The sequence below is a fragment of the Diospyros lotus genome, chromosome 3, assembly GCF_014633365.1.
Source record: "Diospyros lotus cultivar Yz01 chromosome 3, ASM1463336v1, whole genome shotgun sequence".
Taxonomy (NCBI): Eukaryota; Viridiplantae; Streptophyta; class Magnoliopsida; order Ericales; family Ebenaceae; genus Diospyros; species Diospyros lotus.
Genome location: NC_068340.1, coordinates 27515306 through 27532246, shown reverse-complemented (window position 1 = coordinate 27532246; position 16941 = coordinate 27515306). Strand labels below are relative to the sequence as shown.

At 36.0% G+C, this 16941-nt stretch overlaps 3 protein-coding genes across 4 annotated transcripts; 2 read left to right on the top strand and 1 right to left on the bottom strand.

Moving 5' to 3' along the window:
• Positions 1-2831: 2831 nt before the first annotated feature.
• Positions 2832-9348, top strand: LOC127798051 (probable 2-carboxy-D-arabinitol-1-phosphatase). Of its 2 annotated transcripts, none has more exons than XM_052331337.1 (9): positions 2832-3267; positions 4656-4761; positions 4883-5099; positions 5203-5321; positions 6330-6428; positions 7609-7665; positions 7744-7842; positions 7949-8056; positions 8829-9348. In XM_052331337.1, exons 1-9 carry the CDS (start codon positions 2912-2914, stop codon positions 9201-9203), a joined length of 1536 nt encoding a protein of 511 aa, XP_052187297.1. In that variant the 5' UTR covers positions 2832-2911; the 3' UTR covers positions 9204-9348. The 2 variants fall into 2 exon arrangements, with proteins under 2 accessions (XP_052187297.1, XP_052187298.1); XM_052331338.1 differs by having other exon boundaries at positions 2833-3267; positions 7612-7665.
• Positions 9349-9516: 168 nt separating this feature from the next.
• On the top strand, positions 9517-12700 carry LOC127798052 (uncharacterized). The gene has a single exon (XM_052331339.1). It carries the CDS (start codon positions 11546-11548, stop codon positions 12443-12445), a length of 900 nt encoding a protein of 299 aa, XP_052187299.1. The 5' UTR covers positions 9517-11545; the 3' UTR covers positions 12446-12700.
• A 1855-nt stretch (positions 12701-14555) lies between these two features.
• Positions 14556-16802, bottom strand: LOC127796347 (uncharacterized). The gene is made up of 2 exons (XM_052328436.1): positions 15363-16802; positions 14556-15242 (listed from the first exon to the last, which is right to left on the bottom strand). Exons 1-2 carry the CDS (start codon positions 16201-16203, stop codon positions 15139-15141), a joined length of 945 nt encoding a protein of 314 aa, XP_052184396.1. The 5' UTR covers positions 16204-16802; the 3' UTR covers positions 14556-15138.
• Positions 16803-16941: the final 139 nt, after the last annotated feature.

Here is a 16941-nt window from a genome sequence, read left to right as displayed (position 1 = left end):
CGAATTTGGGGGTAAAATCGGGGACGCATAATAATATTGGACACAAATCACTTATATGTGATGGTTAACGCTAAAACAAAAGGAATCGTAAATCTAATCTTTGATAACTATTCATCTACGTGCCCTAAGAGCATCACCAAACACTAAATTGGCGCCCAACACTAATTTGGCATCAATGAATATACTAATTTGTAAAAATAGGACAAATAGGACTTTCCGTACTAAACTTTTGAGGAATATGACACTATAAATCTTTACAAAATTAAGACTTTTGAATGTGTATTGGACAAAAATACTCCACTTTTTATTAGCTCTCTCATTCGTTTTCTTTTTTAATGGTGCTTTTACTTTCTCGTTAATTAATTTGTTGAGATTATTTATAAAGTTTGCCACACACAGTGACTGTGCGTCTTGCTTTTTCCGCTTAAGTTATTATTCTATTTTATTTATTTTTATTTTTTTCAATGACGCTTTCTTTTTTTTTGTTGATTAATTTGTTAAAAAGATTTTCAAAATTCATCACACACAGCAACTGTGCGTCTTACTTTCTCCGCTTAAACTACTATTTTATTCTATTTTTTTTATTCTTTTTCAAATGTACTTTTTCTTTTTCGTTGATTAATTTGTTAAAAAGATTTTCAAAGTCTATCACACAAAGTGATTGTGCGTTTTGCTTTCTCCCCCTAAGTTGCTATTCTATTATATTTTTTTTTATTTCTTCATCTTCTACAAATTCTCCACCAAACAAGCACAAAAGTTGTTGAAAGATATCAATTCTAAATATTGGTTATAGATATCGATTATTGATAGATATCTATTAAAAGATATCGATTCAAAGATATCTATTAAAATATATTGATTCAAAAATATCTACTTAAAGATATCGGTTCAAATATATTGGTTGTTGATAAGTATTGGTTCAAAGATATCGGTTCAAATATATTGATTGTAGATAGATATTAATTAAAATATATCATTCCAAAGATATCAGTTGATTAAATATATATCAATAATAACAAAAATTGCACATAAACATGAAATGGTTTTTGTTACAAAGTGGATGAAACATACAAAGTAACTTTAATTTTTCGCAACTTGTTTTTCACTTTTATGGGACACTCCACTTTAAGTGTTATGTATGAACCAAAGATATTAACAACAATGAGTATCCCTACCTAAGTAAAAGTTCGCATTTTAGACCAAAGATCCAACATTGGTGGAAACTGTTTGGGTCCTGTAATTTAGGAGAAGCTGACTCTAATGATGCCTTCCATCATATATGATGATGAATGGTGGTGGTGTGAAGGAATAAGGATTAAAAATAAAAGAGAACGATGAATTGAACTGATATCTTTTAACAGATTTCTATCAATAACCAATATATTTGAATTGATATCTAAAACTGATATATTTGAACAATCTTTATGCTTGTTTGATGAAGAACTTTCATAAGGTGAAGAAATAAAACAAATAGAATATAATAGCAACTTAGGCAGAGAAAGCAAGACACACAATCGCTGTGTGTGGCAAACATTGAAAATGTTTTCAACAAATTAATCAACGAGGAAGAATATTTGAATTGATATCTAAAACTGATATTTTTGAACAATCTTTGTGCTTGTTTGATGGAGAACTTGCAGAAGATGAAGAAATAAAATAAATAGAATATAACAATAGTTCAAACGGAGAAAGCAAGATGCACAATTGTTGTGTGTGGCGGTAGGGCTGGCAATGAGCCGAGCTAGGCCCAGCTCAAGCTCAACTTGATTGATTTTAGCTTGGCTCATAACTCGGCTCGAGCTTGATATGAGCTGATTTTTTTAGCTTGAGCTCGACTCGATGATGATTACGAGCTGGCTCGGTTCGACTCGGCTCGAAATTAACTATTACTTTACTTTTATGTTTATATATATTTAAATAATATATGCGATATATATAATATATATTTAAATAATATATTTATAAAATTATTAAGTATATATTTATATTATTGAGTATTAAGTAATAAATATTTTTTTTATTTAATAAATTTATAAAATTAATATATATATATAAGTATATCGAGTTGGCTCGTGAGCCAAATGAGTCGAGCTAATGGTAGCTCAAGCTCGGCTCATTTACTAAATGAGCCAAATATTTGAGCTCAAACTTGGCTCATTTGTATCATGAATTAGTTTATTGAGTCAATTTTCGAGTACAGTCTTAAACCAGTTCACGAGTAGGTCGGCTCATTGTCAACCCTATGTGGCGGATATTGAAAATCTTTTCAGTAAATTAATTAGCGAGGAAGAAGAAGTGCCATTTAAAAAAAATAAATAAATAAATAAAATAGTAGTTTAGGCAAAGAAAGTAAGACGCAAAGTCGCCGTGTGTGGTGGACTTTAAAATTTTTTTCAACGAATTAATTAACGAAGAAAAAGAAATGTCATTAAAAAAGAATAAAAAAATAAAATGAAATAACAATTTTAGAAGGAGAAAGCAAGACGCACAATTATTATGTATAGTGAATTTTGACAATCTTTTTAACAAATTAATCAACGAGGAAGCTCTACTGTCGAGCACATTGGAGTGAAAAAAATTGATATAAATTATTGTTTGACATTAAAATAGTGTCAAATTTGATGTTATATATTGGAGAAGCTCTAAAGAATAAATATAATCAATGAATGAAAGGGTGTTAATTTTTTATTTAGCAATTAGCATTATTCTTTTATGTTCAAGCCTTCCCGTCCGGTCTACTCCACTCCACTCCACTCAACTATTGCCCGTCGTCCGATGGACAGTGACGAACAATGGGAACCACAAAAGCCACAAAACGATAAAATTTTAGCGCCAAAACAGAGAACACTTGCAACCACCACAAACACACCAAAACCAAAATCTAAAGGCTCCTCTACACTCGCAATTGCAAATGTTTTCTGTCGCTCCCCCGAACCCTAGTTGTATCTCCACATTTATCAATCGAACCCCCCACCGAAGGAACAATCTCCTCAAAGTTCGATCATCTTCTGCGAGCGTGCAAGAGATCGAGAAGCCAGTGGAAAAGTCGAGGGGATTGAGTTCTATGCCGGATGCGCCGCCGGGGTTTCCGGGGATAAGGGCGGCTAAGAGGGTGGTGCTCGTGAGGCACGGGCAGAGCACCTGGAACGAGGAAGGTCGGATCCAGGGGAGCTCCGATTTCTCCTTCCTCACCCAGAAGGGCGAGTCTCAGGCCGAGACTTCCCGCCAAATGCTCATCGATGACTCCTTCGATGTCTGCTTCTCTAGGTCCCGCTTTTTCTTGTGTTTTCTTGCTCAATTTCGCAAATTTCTGACTGTAGTTTCGCTGGCTTCGATATGCATGATTTGCTCGTTTTGTTAATCGAAAGACTAGTATCAGTTCGTTTAATGTATTAGCTTCGCTCTTGTAGAAGCCATCGAATTGTAACTTTTGTGAGTATAGGAATTACCTTGTAATTCGTGGAAGTACCTATTCAGAAACAAGATATAAAACATTGTTATTAGCTTCAACGATTTTGGGTCTTGTTGCTTGTAAGTACAGTTACTTTCTTATTCTTTTTGTGACCTCTCATTATTTGACTTGGTTAATTCAGCATCTAGTTTTAGTTTCTTGAAGTCACTTTTGTAACTCTACAAAGGTCTTAGAATCTGTCTTTTGCTGCAACGAGTTGTTTAGTTTATGAACTATGGATAGTACAGATGTCATAACTTTGAATTTGGGACAGTATTTTTCGTGAATTAAAATAGACTAAACTCTTGTTTACTGGACACACAGTAATTCCATTAAAGAGTTCAACCCTTGTGTAAATGTTTCTGAATCTTTTCATGCAACTTTGTCATCCCAATATGGTTGCTTGGCTATTTTCTCCCTACTGTGGCCTCTGTATTGTGGGTGCTAGAAGTAGGTTCCAGCGCCTGTCAAACTGTTTCTCTTATCTGCATAAAATGGCTGACCTTTGGTTCAACCCACATTGTCAAGCTTGACATTTGAAGCTTTTGCAACAAAGTTGGTCATTGTATATAGGCATTTGGGGGTACAAATTTGCTTTTTAGAACAGGACGGTTTAGAAACTTGGTGCCAATAAATTATTTGTTTTTTGATGATCATAGATTTTATCTTTTAGAAAGTGAACCCTGTGCACAAGGCTCCTGCATTGTGGGCTCCGAGGAAGGTCAATTGTAAGCAGTCTTACCTTGCCTGGGAAAGAGGTTGTTTCCTAACTTGAACTTATGACCTCCAGGTCATATTGGAGCAACCTTACTGTTGCGCCAAGGCCCACCTTCTGATTTTATCTTTTTATTGGATATAAAACATTGTTCAATTTGTACAATATACAACATAATCATTCAATCCATTCTTTATGTGGCACTGAAATGCCTATTTATGCATACATCTTGGTGGACCTTGGTATTGCGTTGAGGGAGTTGAGATAAAATTTCTTATGCTTAGGGCCGCTAATATATATTTTTTTAATATACCCCTCCTCCCTCCAAAAAGAAGTATAAACAAAATTTATTGGGAGCCCTTGGTTTATGCCATTGCATATTATGTTTATATTGATCATGAGATGGCATTCTATCTTGTGCAGAACAATAATTTATTTATTTTTTATATTCTTCAGTGTCTACTGAATATTTTGGTATACTTTTTTTAGTCCACTGATTAGGTCAAAGAGAACTGCTGAAATCATTTGGGGTGCTCGCAAGGAGGATATTGTTACTGAATATGACCTGAGGGAAATTGACCTGTACTCCTTTCAGGTTAGTTTGATTTCTTGATATCTATTCTATCATACATGCAATTACATCTTAATCAATAAACAGATGTAATATACCAATGAAATGACATAACAATGGTGTTGGATTCTATTTTCAACTTTAGGGTCTCCTAAAACACGAGGGAAAAGCAAAGTTTGGTGCAGCTTACCGTCAGTGGCAAATAGATGCTGCAAATTTCAATATTGATGGTCATTATCCAGTGAGGGAGTTATGGGCTCGGGCTAGAAGCTGTTGGAGCAAAATCTTAACTCATGAAAGCAGGTCTGTTCTTGTGGTTGCTCACAATGCTGTTAATCAGGCTCTCGTTGCTACTGCAATTGGTACTATTTCCTTTCTCTGTTGCAAGCTGCTGTCAGAAGTTATGATTTGTCATCTTCACTGTAGTTTTTTTCTCTTTTCCTTGGTGCTTCTTTCATTAATCAGGGCTTGGCACAGAGTATTTTAGGATTTTATTGCAGAGCAACTGTGGTGTGAGTGTGCTGGATTTCACCCCACGACTAGAGGGTGGGTCTCCACATATCTGTCTCAATCGATTAAATCAGGTATCAAGCCCAGTCATTATTCAAAATCCCCTCTATAGCAGGCAAAGGTTTTATTTATTTGTTTTGCTGCTTATTATAAACACACGGAAGATTGTGCTGGTGGTAGGAAGAAATGCCTCTACTTAGAAATTCAAGATCCAAAAATGTGATGGTTTCTAATCCTGATACAGTTGCCATGTTGACTTTTCTGTTTCTTGTGCACCAATAGATTCTATATCCCATTTTCTTAAATTGATCGTGTCTAGCATAAAATTTTCATCATATTTTATCTAATTTTTCAATAAGAAGTTAAAAGTAGAAAAAGCATTCGCACTTCTGTTTGGGATGGTACAATATTGTTAACAAACATTAGTGGAAGAGATGGTGTTCACTGGGATCAATAATTTTTCTGTTTGACTTGCCCCATTTTTATTAAGATATTTTATTTTCCTTTAGAAAAGACATATCATGTTTGTATTTTGATCAGAAGCCAAAACACAGGATACAACTGAATTCTTGCTAATCTTGGCACTCTGGTGCATGCTATTTGATTACACTCATTGTGTAAAAACTGAGGGCAAATGAAGGAATAAAATTTGAAACATGTGTACTTGCTTCTTGTTTATGGAAAACAGAAGGCAATAAGAGATTGCTCTCTGGATAACAAACTCCTGAAAATGCCAGCTTCTTATTTATTCTTTGCTAACTTACCAAAACAGTTAGTGGGATCATTAATAATTTAGTTCATGACTTTTCTTTTCTAATATAGGTACAACAACAATAACAAACCTTAATTCCACCAAGCAGGGGTCAGCTACATGAATTCTAGACCTCTAGCCATCTCTATCTATGGCCATATCCTGTTGTCTAACATAGATAAAATGTGTCGATATGTAAAAATCCATTTACTGTAATTGACAAATGCATTTGTCTTTTGTATTTGTTTTCTTAGCACTTATCATGGGCTTTAATTTCCCTGTAGTTTAGGTTGTTGTGAAGAGGACATAATTTCATTGTAATTTTGTGCAGACCCCAAATTCACCTGTTGCTGCTGGAAGTGCTGGTGGCAGAAAAACAAGTAAGCGGATCATTCTGGTCTGTCATGGATCCTCACAGGGTGATTCAGAGGTATGAATCAATGTTTAAGGAGAGCTGTGTAACTTAGAATGTGAGGTTTTTTCCTTTTCATTTACAGTAGGCAATGTAATAAACTTACTGTACAACACTTTTGCCATAAAATAAACTTGTTACATTCCAAGGAGGCAAATATTTGGGCTTGCTTATTGCCTTGTGTTTAGTTATGTCATTGTGTGGGATGTTATGGTGAACAATGATGCGTAAGTGCAGATATATATCAATGCCTATATATATGTTGAATGAGTTACTAATTTCACTGTCAGTGAAAATAGTAGAATATTGTTTGAAGCTGGTTTTAAGCACAAATTATGATCCAATGGATCTTGATATAAGGACACCGAAGGTGGTGGTTCTTTTGCATCTATCCATGTCATATTTCATACAAACAGATCAATTATACTAAACTCCATAGTTGCATCATGACCATTGTTGCTTCTCTGTGGCTTTGTTCTGTTTTCATCTCCCTTTAGTTGCACGTGGAAGCTTGTTACAATATGGGATCCAGTATGAAAACTATTATAGGCAAAACTTGCTGAATTTTCCATGACAATGTGAAATACAGTAAAAGTTTCTGTGACAATGTGAAATAGACAGTAAAATTTACTGAGGCAAGATTGAAGATAATTCATACCATTTGTTGGCGAAAATGGTTTGAACTGGGAATATACCAGCTTGTTCAGTGTGGGATCTTCTATGGTGTAAAACTCCAAATGCACAGGCTTTTTCTTTTTTATTATTTGGTGGGGAGAGGATTGAAATTACCTCTAGGTGATGATAACATGAGACCACTCAGCTCCAGGGGTCTGTGACTGGTTTCATAAAATGTTATCAATACGTGTATCATATACTATTTTTGTTTCTCTGCATTTTTTTAATAGGATGTTGTATATGCTTTCCCAGCTTGATATAGTTTGTCTACAATTTTGTTGAGCCTTAGGTGGGAAATCCACATATTTTTGCTTCCCATTTATTTATTTTTTCATTTTACTTCTTGCAGTTTAAATTCTTGATTAGCCAAGTTCTTAAATGTCTACTACAATTCTATTAGAGAAAGGTTTAATTTTCTAGCATTTGGATTTGTTCAACCAACTCAAGTATTGTATACCAACTGTTTGATTTTATTTTATTCCTTTTCAAAATTTAAGAATCTTAGTTTAACAGTATGTTTTAGCAGGCTAGCATTCCCTGCACTGGTGACAGGCCAATGAATATGCTTGGGGTTATACAGGTATAATGGTTTCCTGAATTCAGTTTTAGATAATCAATGTACATGGATTTGCCTTCTGATTTCCTTGATTTGCAACAGTCTCAGAAAACTGCAGAGCTACTTCTTGATTTGAGGGTGAGCACCATAGTCAGCAGTTCTAAAATGGCCTCAATTGAGACAGCAAATGCTATCTCCAGAGTAAGTTTCTATCTTGTTGCCCTGTATACACACATTCACACTCTATTAGGAGGGATTAATTTTCTTTTGAACTGAAATTAATGTCAATTGGTTGATGCGACTATAGGTTCAAGAAGCTGCTGATTGCTTGGGTGCTGACTGTGTGCCTCGCTATGTGGAAATAAAGCAGATGCAAGACCTTGATGTGGAAAATATTCTGCAGCAATCAAAGAAGGCAAGTGAAATAAATTTGACATGCCAATTTTTCTCGTTTGTCACTTGGTTGACATGATGATGCATAGAGGTAATAGAAGGATGATATTTTTATCTTTTGGATTAATCACCAGTAGAATGACAACATGAAAGGACTTTTGATTGAGTAGATAATAGTTTTCTGCCAAGCAAAAAAATAAAAATAAAAGAGTATAGATCTAAAAGAATTGTCACTTTTCCCTCATGCTACTACAATTCTCTGTTTGAATGCGTGACTACTATTATTTGATAAAGTATCTTCTACCCAATTATCATTTGGCGTTAGTTTTGGTCTGATCCATCTGATATTCTCTCTCTAATTTTTCCTTCATGTTTCTCCCCCTTCTTATGAAATGGCTGTTCTCTCTCCCTCCCCACCCCCCAACAACCCACCCCCCCCCCCCCCCCCCCCCGCCCAAAAAAAAAAAAAAAAAAACCCCAAATAAAAAGCCTCAGTGCTCAAAGTAGAAAACAAGAATAGAAGGAAGCTGGCTGAACATGTTATCTGGCAAAGCATCGGAAATGGTTGGGCAGACTCACAAGAGCATCCACATGACTTGTGGGGCTTCTGTGATGCTTGCATTATTTGATAACTGCCTATGGTTGGGAAACAAATACTGCTATTTTTGAGTGTTGAGTTATAAGGGCCTTGTAGAAGATAAGGCCATAGATAGAAATGACGGGCGGGAATCGAATTCATGGAACTGATCCCACATAATAGAAATAAAGCTTGATATGATGTTTTCTGTCCTCAGGATGCAGCTGTGGTTCCATACCCCCAGTCTAGCTGGTTAAATGGATATGAAGATGGAGCAGTGACAACATTGTGGGATCAGTCAGGAAAAGCCTGGAAAACTTTGCTGGAGGGACTTTCTAACAAATCTGAAGAAGAAAGTGTAGTAGTTGCAGTTGGCCATCCTGTAGTCCACATCGCATTGATGGGGCACTGTCTAAATCTCACTGAAGACTGGCTGGGATTGTTTCATCTCGACGCAGGTAGCATTAGCGTTATCGACTTCCCTGACGGACCTGCGGGAAAAGGGATTATCAGGTGCATAAATTACACTGCTCATCTGGGGAGGTGGTCAATACCCATTACAAGGTCCACACTTGATGATGAAGAATTCTAACTTCTAATTTTAGGTGTGTGTATATAAACATACATATTCTAAAATTGACTGGTGATGAGATGATTTAAATGCCCCCTGTAAAGGCTTATTCTTCATCATCTTCTCTTTGAATCTTGGAATTAATTTTTAAGCTTTAGGGCAACAACCATGTGCAGCAAATGAATGCTTGAGATTGACGACTCTCTTGAATTGATGAAGCATTGATCAGACATGGGGAAAGAGAGGGAAGATGGCTTCTTCTTTCATTATGCAGTTTCTGAATTGACGTTGTCTTCCATCCTCTTTTTAATTAACCAACTATAATTAGGTTTAGTGTAGATGACAGATGGCCGGGTCTTTCTGTTTGTTGTCGGTTGAGATGGGAACATGAATGACACAATATTGCTTTGTTCACACGAATCGTAAACACCTCATCCCAATTGCCCAAACAATTCAATCTTCAAAGCTCAAACTGCTAACCCATTGAGCTAGCTGTCTTCACTTCCATACTGCTCTCGGCTTATGTTTTCCCATCTTATTCTTTTCCAAGTTGTCCATTCTTCTTCAAGCCCATACAAAATTGTTGAAAATTACAAAACAACCACTATTAAATTATTAATTCTATAAAAAGTAACATTTTTCATCTAGAAATTCTTTGCACATGATAAAGGCACTGAATGCATCTTATGATCTCATCACTTTTTCGTGATTCACAAATGCTAAGTACAGTATGCTTGGCCATAATTGGGAAACATTTAGTCCATGTCTAGTCCATACCCAAATTGGAGTCTCATTAATTTTTGCCCTTAACTAAAAACGCCTTCAATTAATTGTTCTATTCTGTTTGAGACACATATTCCCATTATTAATTCCTTCATTTAAACATTTCTTTATTCTTTCTTAAATCTCCTTTGGAAGTAAGTCTCATTAAAAAGTCTAATGATAACATTTCACCTGCATGTTGTAAATAACTATTGTCCCCCTTTCTCTCCCCTCCTCTTTCATCTTTCTCAAGCTTAATCATTGCCCCTTTTTCATTTTTTTTTTCTTTATTTGTGACATCTTGATATTGATGCAGCTTTTCTTTGCCATGCTTATCCATGCATTTAGCCTTTTGGCTTTTTAGTAACTTTACTTTTGATGCTAATTATCTTCCTCTTTTTGCAGGGATAAGATATTTAAATAAGTTTTTGGAGAGTTATTCCTTGTTAAAGGCGCTCCCAAAAAATAAGGTCTTTTTTTTGTGATAATTATTTTTATATTAAATTTTATTTTTATTTTATAAAAAAATATTTTCACAATTGAACTTTTTATAATTTTTTAAGTCATAAATAAATAATTTTATCATTATTATCAAGGCACCAGCCCTAATGATAGACCCAAATTTAAAAAGATTCAAGGGGCTTAATTTGAAATTTCCTAATATTCCCTTTACCCAATTACAACCCGCTTCATAATTGTTGATACTAAATGGAATATAAAATCCTATTCTTCTATTATTCTTAACCCCTCCAAAAATTTATACATACATTTTTTGGGTCATGATCCTTCTTTCTTCCTCCTGAATGAAAAAACAAGATATTATAAAAAATTGTAAATTGAAAATGATCAACAAAATTTATTTTGGATGAAATTGTAGCTTGCTAGCTTTAAATCATGGGGGGGTGTTGGGAGTAGGAGTTGGTGGGTCAACAGACTAGTTTTTAATTTGTGGGGTCAATCCTTCGCCATCATCTTAATCATCTCAATGCCTACTCACATCATCTTCACCAGAAAACTAAAACCAGCGAATTCATCCCCTATCCAAATCACCGTTGTGTCAGCTTAGCAGATGGTGACCTAAAAATCATTTTAGGGGGCTGGGGCTCTCGATTTTTTGTTTCTTTTTGTTTTTTGTTTTGAAATGTTATTGAAATCTAAACTATTATTGAGTCTTAAATGTTACTGTATATATGAAGTTTACATTACTTAATAAAGGTTAAAATTGAAGTCTTTTAGAACAATAAATTCCTAAAACAATAAGTTCCCAAAAAAATAGCTTTCTTGTTTCAAGGCCTTAAGTGGAAAAATTTGTCCAAAAACTGTAGTCACAATAGCAAAGACTTTATTTTGGTCCATTTAATTCCCAAATCCATGCTGTATCCATCCTACAATGGAAGGCCTCCTTTTCCTTTCTCAGTGATGCAAACTTTGAGGTCAGAGAGAGATCATATTTAGTAGATTTCCACTGCCTCTCTTCTCATTTATCTCCCTCTGAACTTGCTTTCTATTTCCTTCAATACATTCTCTTGGTTGTCTTCTTTGGACAAACCCAAGGGGCGGATCCATCTCTCTCTCTCTCTCTCTCTCTCTCTCTCTCCGCAATGAGAGATATTGCTTCCTGTTTTGGTGAATATGCAGTACAAGTATCTGATGCTTCTTGTTCCAGTAATTCAAACCATTCTTGCATCTCCCCTGGTTTGATGCCTTCAATCCAGGATGCTGTAACTTGTTTGTACAAAATCATTCTTTCAACTCAGAAACAGCTCTTGATCACAGCCAGTTGGAGCAAGAACCACATGGCACAAGGCTTAAGCATGAACATTGGGGACAGCCCATCAACTGCATTCAAACTCAACACAAATTCTAGGCTGTTCAGGAAGAATAAAGGCAGCAAATCATTTGAATTTGAAAATTCCCAGTTTGATATCTTCTGGGATCTCTCTGCAGCCAAGTACAATGCTGGACCAGAACCAGTTGATGGGTACTACGTTTTGGTAATGGTTGATTCAGAATTAGGCCTGGTTCTTGGAAACATGGCAGGGGAAGCCGTAACTAAAAAGCTCAAAACTGGTACCCCAATTGCCAAATCTTCCTTGGTTTCGCGGCGAGAACACTTCTCTGGCAATGCCCTCTATTCAACCAGGGCTCAATTCTGCGATACCGGGACTTCACACGACATTTTGATACGCTGCAGTGGAGAAAACGAAGGTCTAAGGCATCCTGTTTTGTCAGTTTGCATCGATAAGAAGATGGTGATTCGCGTAAAGAGGCTGCAATGGAATTTCAGAGGGAATCAGACAATTTTCGTTGATGGGTTGCTGGTTGATCTTTTATGGGATGTCCATGACTGGTTCTTCAATCCGGCATCGGGATATGCAGTTTTCATGTTCAGGACCAGGAGTGAGGCGGATAGCAGGCTGTGGTTAGAGGAGAAATTGGTTCAGAAAGAGCAGGAGAAGCTTGAATTCTCCTTGTTGATCTATGCCTGTAGGAGCTTATGAACAACTCTCTTGACTTTGTTGTTTTTTTTTTTTAATTTTTGGGTCTTTTTTGTTTCCTTCTTGTACTGTATCAAATTACTCTCCATGAGATATAGTATAATTCTTTAGTACTCTCTGTGAACTTTCTGGCAAATATTTATCATGAAGTGGAGCTAGTCCTGTTGATTGATTAAGAGAGTCATAGATTCTGCATGCCAAAGCACTCGTATACGGAGTGCTGAATCTGTGAATGAGAGTAATTGTCTCATAGGACTTTTTCCCAGTGAAAATAATAAGAAAAAAAAATTAAAAATAAGAGCTACCAAATGAAGATTTGCCACATTTTCTTCTGCTGATCTCGAAAGATTCCAGGACAATTCAAGATGGCTGCTATCATTTTCACTGTATCTATGCGCGTCATATAGACAGAGGCTTCCAAGACATTCTTTGTGCAGTCCTAAGCAATAAGCATAGAAAACCACCCAAAAGAGGGAAAGAAGATGTCTCCATGAAACCTTCTAATCTGGGCCACCAAAGCTTCAATGCTTTGTCTTGAAGGGAAGTGAAACTGTTGTTTCAGCAAGTACTGTTTAGATGTGTTGCCTGGTTTCGAGCGCTAGAGTTTTTGTTTTCTTGTCAACTGATGGTTCCCAGACAGCTGAAAGTGGTCCTCCATTTTTTTCATGCTTTCTAGTAAGATTTCTCTGATCAATTATTACTGGTCGTTGCTTGCTGGCCCTTTTCTTTTTGCTTCTTAAAAGTAATTAATTGCTTATTATCCATCCATCCATCTCTCTGTTTCTTTACAATTACAAGTCTTCGAATCCTCCAAGTTTGATTTCAGTTAAGTCTTTACCTTGCCTAACTCAATCTATAACATATTTTTTCTGGCTTTGTGATGGCTTCATACAACTAATACACATGAAAGCTGCATTTCTAAATTCCCCATTTCTTGACGATTCTCTTTCAGTATCAGTAGTAATGGACAGTTGAAGCCAATAAGGGGCAGGGGAGGAGAAAATATTCATATCACGTGTCAAATATATTTTATTAAACGTGTAAATTATAAATACATGGTATACCGAATAGAAAAAAAAATATATATTTTTACTTTTAAATTTATCAAAAATTACTTATTATCATACATTTAAAATAAAATTATTAAATATTTTCTTATATAAGAGAGTAGGAAGAGGACGCCTCATTTGTCTTGCCAAACCACCAAATCCCAGCAATGTGTAGTGAGCGCATTGGCCGGATTGGAGATTATTATTAGGTAGGTGGGTATCCCAGTTGAAAATGCTCAAAGTTTAGGTTTAGTAACACTGCTCCAATAGTCAACATATCTTATAATAATCTTTGGTGCAATTCATTCGCTCGTCAATCATGTGATGCCACATGCCACTGCCAACTTTCCTCTCTTCAGCGTTTCTGGTGACTGACTATCTCCTGGAAAATTAGGATGAAAAGTACTGTAATACCATACCAGGACGACGTTAAGCGTTGAATAATTCTTAGGTTTATAAAATTAAGTAATATATTTAAAAATTATTTAGTAACCTCAAAATACAACATACTACGAGCATCGATGTGGAATTGGATAGTGACTCTACGGATCTTTCATTGGTTGAAAAGCTGTGAAAGGCCACGACAATGTGCTTCAGATGAATCAGAATTTCTCTGCTTGTCTTCGCGGGAATGATTAAATTCCCTTATTTGTCGGATATTTGAGGTTAAAAGTATAGCTCAACTTGCTTGAGGCTTCTTCTACAGGTTGTCATCCCAGTAAATGGTTTCCCCCACAAGCAGGAAGCCAGATGAAATAGATTATTGAAGAGCAGACTAACAAGATGAACAAGCTTTGATGGCCTCTTTTCACTTATTCTCATTCTGAATTGGCTAAAAGTATAATTGAAGAAATTGAAGTCAAGAAAAGGGTGCTTGTGCACTTGGGATCGAAATAGGTTAGCTACCATCAGTCACAGATTTGCATTAAATGTAAAGGAAAAATTAAGTACAAATATGATTCCCACAACCCTATTAAAGCAAGCTTGTGCACTGTGGATGCCTTTTTTTTGATATTAACTGAGAAAAACTGATTTGTGCATGATAATGCATTATAGCAGAGACATAATTGTTTTTTTTTTTGCTAATAAGACGTGATAGTTTCATACAAATGAATGTTCAATAATCAGTCAGTTACAGTAGTACACTAACTCAGGGTTGTGACCATGATGTTGGTTGTTATTACTTAGTTTTCTTGTGACCATGATGCTGGTTAAGTATTTTCCACCCTAATCCGTAAAACTTAAACCCACAGGGTGGGGTGTAGACACATTGTACTAGGTATTTTCCCAAGTTTCGTAGAAATCAACTGTTGTAAAAGGAATTCAAAGACTAGGAAACAGTGCACCAGAGCATATATTCCAACTTGAGTTGGGAAGTGTGAAATGCACCGTCAACGACCAGAAAAGCTGCCTTTATTTATGCCAAGGGATTTTCAATGTAGTGGGTAATACCTAAATCAGCATTGTCTAGTAGAGCAAATCTCACGACTAATCAGAGAATGAGAGAGTCGTTATCCCAGATGAAGAAACAAAACTACAAAAGCCTTTCATATCAATTACACGGAGGATCAACCCTGTCAAAAAGTTGAAGCTTACGTTCCTCCAGCTATGGGAATTGAAAATTTAAGAGTAGATCCATCTATTTCTTCAAGAACCCGTGAGGATAACTGTCGCAAAAATGCAGGAAAGCATGGAGAAGAGGGTTCCACCAAACGGGTAAATGATCACACCATTGGATATGACCTTGTCTTCTGAAAAAAGGAAAAAACGAAAAGAAGGTATTTATAAATGTACAACATGTAAGAAGAGGACCAAAAAGAAAAAAGAAAGAGAATCAAACGCCAAATTTTGCAAGAGAAGAGAGTACTTACTACACTCTTTTGGATGGCATATGCACCTTAATCCAACCCCACAGTGTCCATTGGGCTTTTCACATTCCTCACAGATGTTTGGCACATGGTCAGGAACATCAAAAGATATCCTTGTTCCAAACTCATATCCTTTGAGGTTGTCAACAACTGGTGAATTACTATACACTCCACTATAGCTTGAGCAATTCAAGTCTCTTGGATGGAAACCCTTGTCCAGATTTGCTAGATCATTCACAAGCAAGCAAGAAGAGGCTTTTCCAAGTTTTTGTTTGCACCCATGTAAGCTTGCACACATATCACCAACTTGGTATGGGTGATCGTTTAATGAGCAATCAAAGAGAGCAAGTGAGTTTGGAAGAGGAGGGTAAGGGAAACCAACAGAAAGAAGTGAGGGAGAGACAAAGTTGGAAGAAGAAGAGCACGAAGAGTGAGAGATGGTCAGTAGCTTACTGGTATAGTCAATGGAGGAGATGTGAAAGAGGCCAATAGAGGTCCTAAAATACAGCCTTTGAGACTTGCAAAGGACCATTTTACTTAGAAGAGATGATTGATTGGTTGCCTTTTGATTAAGGAATGGCGCTTTAATTTTAATCTTGCCACAAAATCTTGGACTTTCATGGGCTACAGTTGGAGGAAAGAAGTTGAGAATGAGAAGGACAAGATGAAGAAAATGGATTGTCTTCAAATTCTGCATTTCCTTCTTTTTTTTCCTTTGTTGGTTTGATCTTTCAGATCGAAGAAGCTTCAGGGTGATGATTCTGATGGTAACAGAAATAATAACACAAAAGGTAGCAAAACAGAGAATCCGCTTTTTATCTGTCATGTATTTTATTTTCTGCATGGTCTTTTTATCTTCAGAGGATCTGGATTCCTCTTTTACAGGATGCTTTGGGGACCCAAATGAAGAAATACAATTTCCGCAATATATATGAACACACACAGATATAATTTAACTTTTAAGATTATAGCGATAGCGTGAGAATTTTTTTGACGTGGGCTGCATCAGAATATGACATATTATGATTTTAGTGTGTTTGAATTATCAGTAAACATGCATGCTAATGAATGTGTACTCTTTCTCTGTCTGTCTACTTGTTCTTGGGTTTTCAGCTTTCTGCTTAGTAGCTAGCTACAAGGCAGGTTTTGACATTTAAGATAGCACATCTCCCATAACTTACTCCTTTTTCTTTCCCCAAATAAGCCACTTCCGTTTGGAAACAAGGAATCTTGCTTATCTGTCATCAGAAACTTTAGAGATCCAACTCTCATTTGAGAAAAATAAGTCTAGTGGCAGACAAGTTGATTGGCAATTAGCATGGGCCTCCTTGATCGATAATAAGGAGACGCTTTTGAATAATCAAGAGTTAGATTTGGAGAACAAATAAAATAAAATAAAAGAGTCAAAAAAGGTAACCTTATCAGCTTTTGAGCTCCTCACATATAGACAAGCCACTAAATTTAGCATAAACAAAAAGATTTAAGATGCACATGCTAAAGTTATCAATAGATCAATAATTGAGGTGTGTGTGTGGACTGTGGAGTTCACCAATAACCAATTACCAAAGCTATTTGTTAAGGA